At 55.0% G+C, this 3,480-nt stretch overlaps 1 protein-coding gene across 1 annotated transcript; it reads left to right on the top strand.

Moving 5' to 3' along the window:
- The first annotated feature begins 796 nt into the window (after positions 1–796).
- On the top strand, positions 797–3,071 carry DEPP1 (DEPP1 autophagy regulator). Its single transcript, XM_024210357.3, has 2 exons — positions 797–1,003; positions 2,444–3,071. Exon 2 carries the CDS (start codon positions 2,445–2,447, stop codon positions 2,865–2,867), a length of 423 nt encoding a protein of 140 aa, XP_024066125.1. The 5' UTR covers positions 797–1,003; position 2,444; the 3' UTR covers positions 2,868–3,071.
- Positions 3,072–3,480: the final 409 nt, after the last annotated feature.

Genomic DNA, 3,480 nt, shown 5'->3' on the forward strand with positions numbered 1-3,480 from the left:
CTCCGCGTCTTCAGGGCACTTGGGCGGCGGGTCCTGGAGCGAGTGAAGGTCCCGCCGCCGAATTTCCGCCAAAGATCCGGAGCGGAAGGACCCCCTGCCGCCGAATTTCCGCCGAGGGCGGCAAAATGCCGCCCCCCAAATCCTGCTGCCCTAGGCGACCGCCTAGGGTCACCTAGTGGAAGCGCCGGCCCTGCCCTAAGCCTTGGGAGATTTGGGGATTTTTTCCCCAGAATTTCATGACAATGGAAACTTGGCCGCAAACACACAGGCCATTGGGAAACTTTGCACATTAGCAACTGCGAAAACAGCTTTGCTCAAAATGGGCTGTTCCAGGCAAGATGCTTTGCAACAACTGGGCAGATTTCAACCCTCAACATGCTCTGGGGCAGAGCCTTTTCAATGCTGCTGTGATTATTTCGGTCGCCTCTTGGGTCCCTGCAAAAATAGATTTCCAGTGGGAGCTGGGGTTTTTCCATAGTACACTTAAAAAACCTCAAAGCCTCAGGACTGGCTGTGCCCAAGAGCAGTAAACTGCCTGAGCTCTCCCCACGGAAGAGCACGAAGTGAATACTCCTTCAATCAACAATAATTGAATCTGCTGGGACATTAATCTGAAAGATAAACATTTGCTGAAAGGTCACAGAAGTTACCCAGGCCCCTCCTTCTGCTAGCCTGTGTTTTTCCTCTGAGGACACCGTGCCCCTCTGCCTTCCTGAGTTCGCCGTGTTCACTGCAGTTTCTATTTTAGGTAGCAGCTGGCAGTGAGTTATAGCCACTGGCGGAAGGTATAAATTCAGGCGCAGGGAGCAGGGCTGTTGAGCAACATCCTGTCCTTGATTTAATACACTGCTCCAGGCAATACACTGGGGTGCGAGCAAACACAGGATTGGAAAGAAAGCTCTCTGCCCCTTACAGCAAACAGAGGGAGTATCAAGGAATTCATTCCACAGCTAAAAGACTATGACCTCTTTTCTTAGGAAGACAGCAACTTTGCACGCACAAGGTAACATGATGCGGTTTCTCAGCGGTAGTAAAATGAGGGATTAGCGTTTAGTACTGTATTGCTTTGTATCCTAACAGCTCAGCTGGCTGAGGAGTAAAGGCCAAGCTGTGTCGATCCAGCCCGGATCGAAAACCCCAGGCATTGTGGAGTTTGAATCAAGAAGAAAATAGCCACCTAGCCTGTCTGGCTCCAGATGCAAATCTATAGGCAAACAAACACCATTCTGCAGCATGGGAACAAGCCCGTCTACTTCAGTGCTAATTGGCCTGTACAGTCAGGGATCCAGACTGTCCAGTTTGAAAGGGCAACAGCTTTGCCAAAGCCTAGATTGCTTTGGGTCCTGCCCCGCCTTTGTCAGCTGCAACTGAGGAGGCAAAGCTGTCTTCGGCTCCAGCTGGGTTACAGATAGGGTGACCAGATAGCAAGTGTGAAAAATCGGGATGGATGGGGATGGGGGGTAATAGGCACCTATGTAAGAAAAAGCCCCAAATATTGGGACTGTTCCTATAAAATCGGGACATCTGGTCACCCTAGTTAAGAAGGACTCCCCCAGTTTGACAGGGCTAAGGATTCTTTGCTCTCTGTGCTTTGTGTAAGGGTCGTTGAGTGGCAGGAGTATCACCTTTGCTGTGTGTTTGTACAAACCTGGCTGCGCAAACTGGTATCTGGCTCCAACTGTGGCTGAGAATTTATTGCCTCAGTTGTTTTTCATGCAGTTAGTTTCTTCTGCCCCCACGGGAGTGGCAGCCTCCTGGGTGGGTCATTAAAAGTGGCATCCTGAGTCTGAAAGCAGGAGCCTCTGCTGCCTGGGCTGAAATTCCCAGATCCACTATCCATGGCTGCAGCAGGTTCATTGAGTCTGTGTGTCCTAGTCAATAGACGGGACAGCGTGTTGCCCGGATCTGGGATTCCCGGAGCATTTCATGATGGTGCGTGCCAACCCAGCAGCTGGCACATTGGGATGCAGCCCCACGCAAGGCCAGCTGCGGGGCTGTCTGCGCATTGGCGCGGCTGGGTAAGCCAGCTACATTAGGCATCGGAACAATTGACCAAGGGTCGTGGTGGATTCTCCATCTCTGAAAATGTTAAAATCAGGATTGGATGTTTCTCTACATACAAACTCTGCTCTAGGAATTATTGGGGGGCAGGTTTCCAGCCTGTGTTCCACAGGAGGTCAGACTAGATCTTCGCACGGGTCCCTTCTGGCCTTGGGATCTATGGATCTCCTGAATGTAAGAGTCACTTCAGTTTATGGTATGCACAGTCACTGGGCCCGACCCTGCTCTCAGGGCAGCAGTGTAAATCTGGAGTAAGTGGAATGACTCTGCATTTACACTGGGGGAAGTGAGGAAAGATTAACAGATGTGACAGAAGGGGTGGGGCTGGGGTATTCTGACAGTGACCAGCCCAGTGCCTCATTCTCTCTCTCTGTCTTTGCAGCATGAGAGCCAGGCGGCTGATCTCCATGACCCACCTGCCTACGATCAGCGAGACAGGGGAGATGCTGTTTTTGGGAGGGAGCCACGCGCAGGCCAAGGAGCCCTTGGCCGGGCTGGATGAGTACGTTCAGTCCATTAGCCAGCTGGCCCAGCCATCCTTGCTGTCCAGCGGGCTCCCATGTCCTTGCCAGAGCAGCCAGAACAAGCCTCACAAGCCCCAGAGGGCACGTGCAAAAGTGGCCCGGAGCGGGGTCGCACTCCCCAGCCCTGAGAAAGTGCAGGGCAATGCAGCGTCACTGCAGGACATCACAGCCCAGTTCAACCAGCAGCACAGCCCCTTGGGGCTCACCGGCAGCGCTGACCCTCTAGCCTGGCTCTTTGGACTCTCAGAAGCAAAGGAGCAGAGCCCGGGACTGCGGAGATGAGTGAGTCCTGCTCCCTGCTCCTCCCAGACGGCCACCAACACAGGCTGCCCAGCAGCCCCCCAGCAGACGGCCCGGGGGAACCTCAGTGCCACCAGCAGCTCAGCCCAGAAACGGAGCGGCCCAGCCCTGCCTCTGGAGCGGAGATGCCGCTGGCAGCGATCGCGCAGACGGCCAGCTCTTCCCAGCTGTGTGGTGAGGGGCAGGGCCCAGAGCACCCGCCTACCTGTCATCTATGAATTGTGATGGACTCTAATAAAACTCACTTGTAAATGGTGCTCCGTGCGGCTGTTCTCTGGGGGTCACTGCCCGGGCACCCAGCCCCAGGGCCTGCCTGGATTGTATAGACACACACTGCTCAGCAAACAGCACCCCACACCTCTTACCAGCCCCACATCTCTCTGGCTAGGGGCCCGGGCCTGCCCAGTAGCCCGGCTCTGCCAGGGGTCTCCTCACAGCAGACAGGCAGTCACAGGGCAGGGCACAGGGTGCAGACAGTGCTTTCCAGGCGGGTAGGAGGATGTTGCCCTGAGTGACGGGCACACAAGCCAGCCGGAGCCCTGGGCGGGCATGATCCTGGCTCAGTCCAGCTTTGTGCTGGGGGCTCCCGTGCTTC

This window comes from Terrapene carolina, unplaced genomic scaffold (assembly GCF_002925995.2).
Source record: "Terrapene carolina triunguis isolate 2854851 unplaced genomic scaffold, T_m_triunguis-2.0 Scaffold402, whole genome shotgun sequence".
NCBI lineage: Eukaryota > Metazoa > Chordata > Testudines > Emydidae > Terrapene > Terrapene triunguis.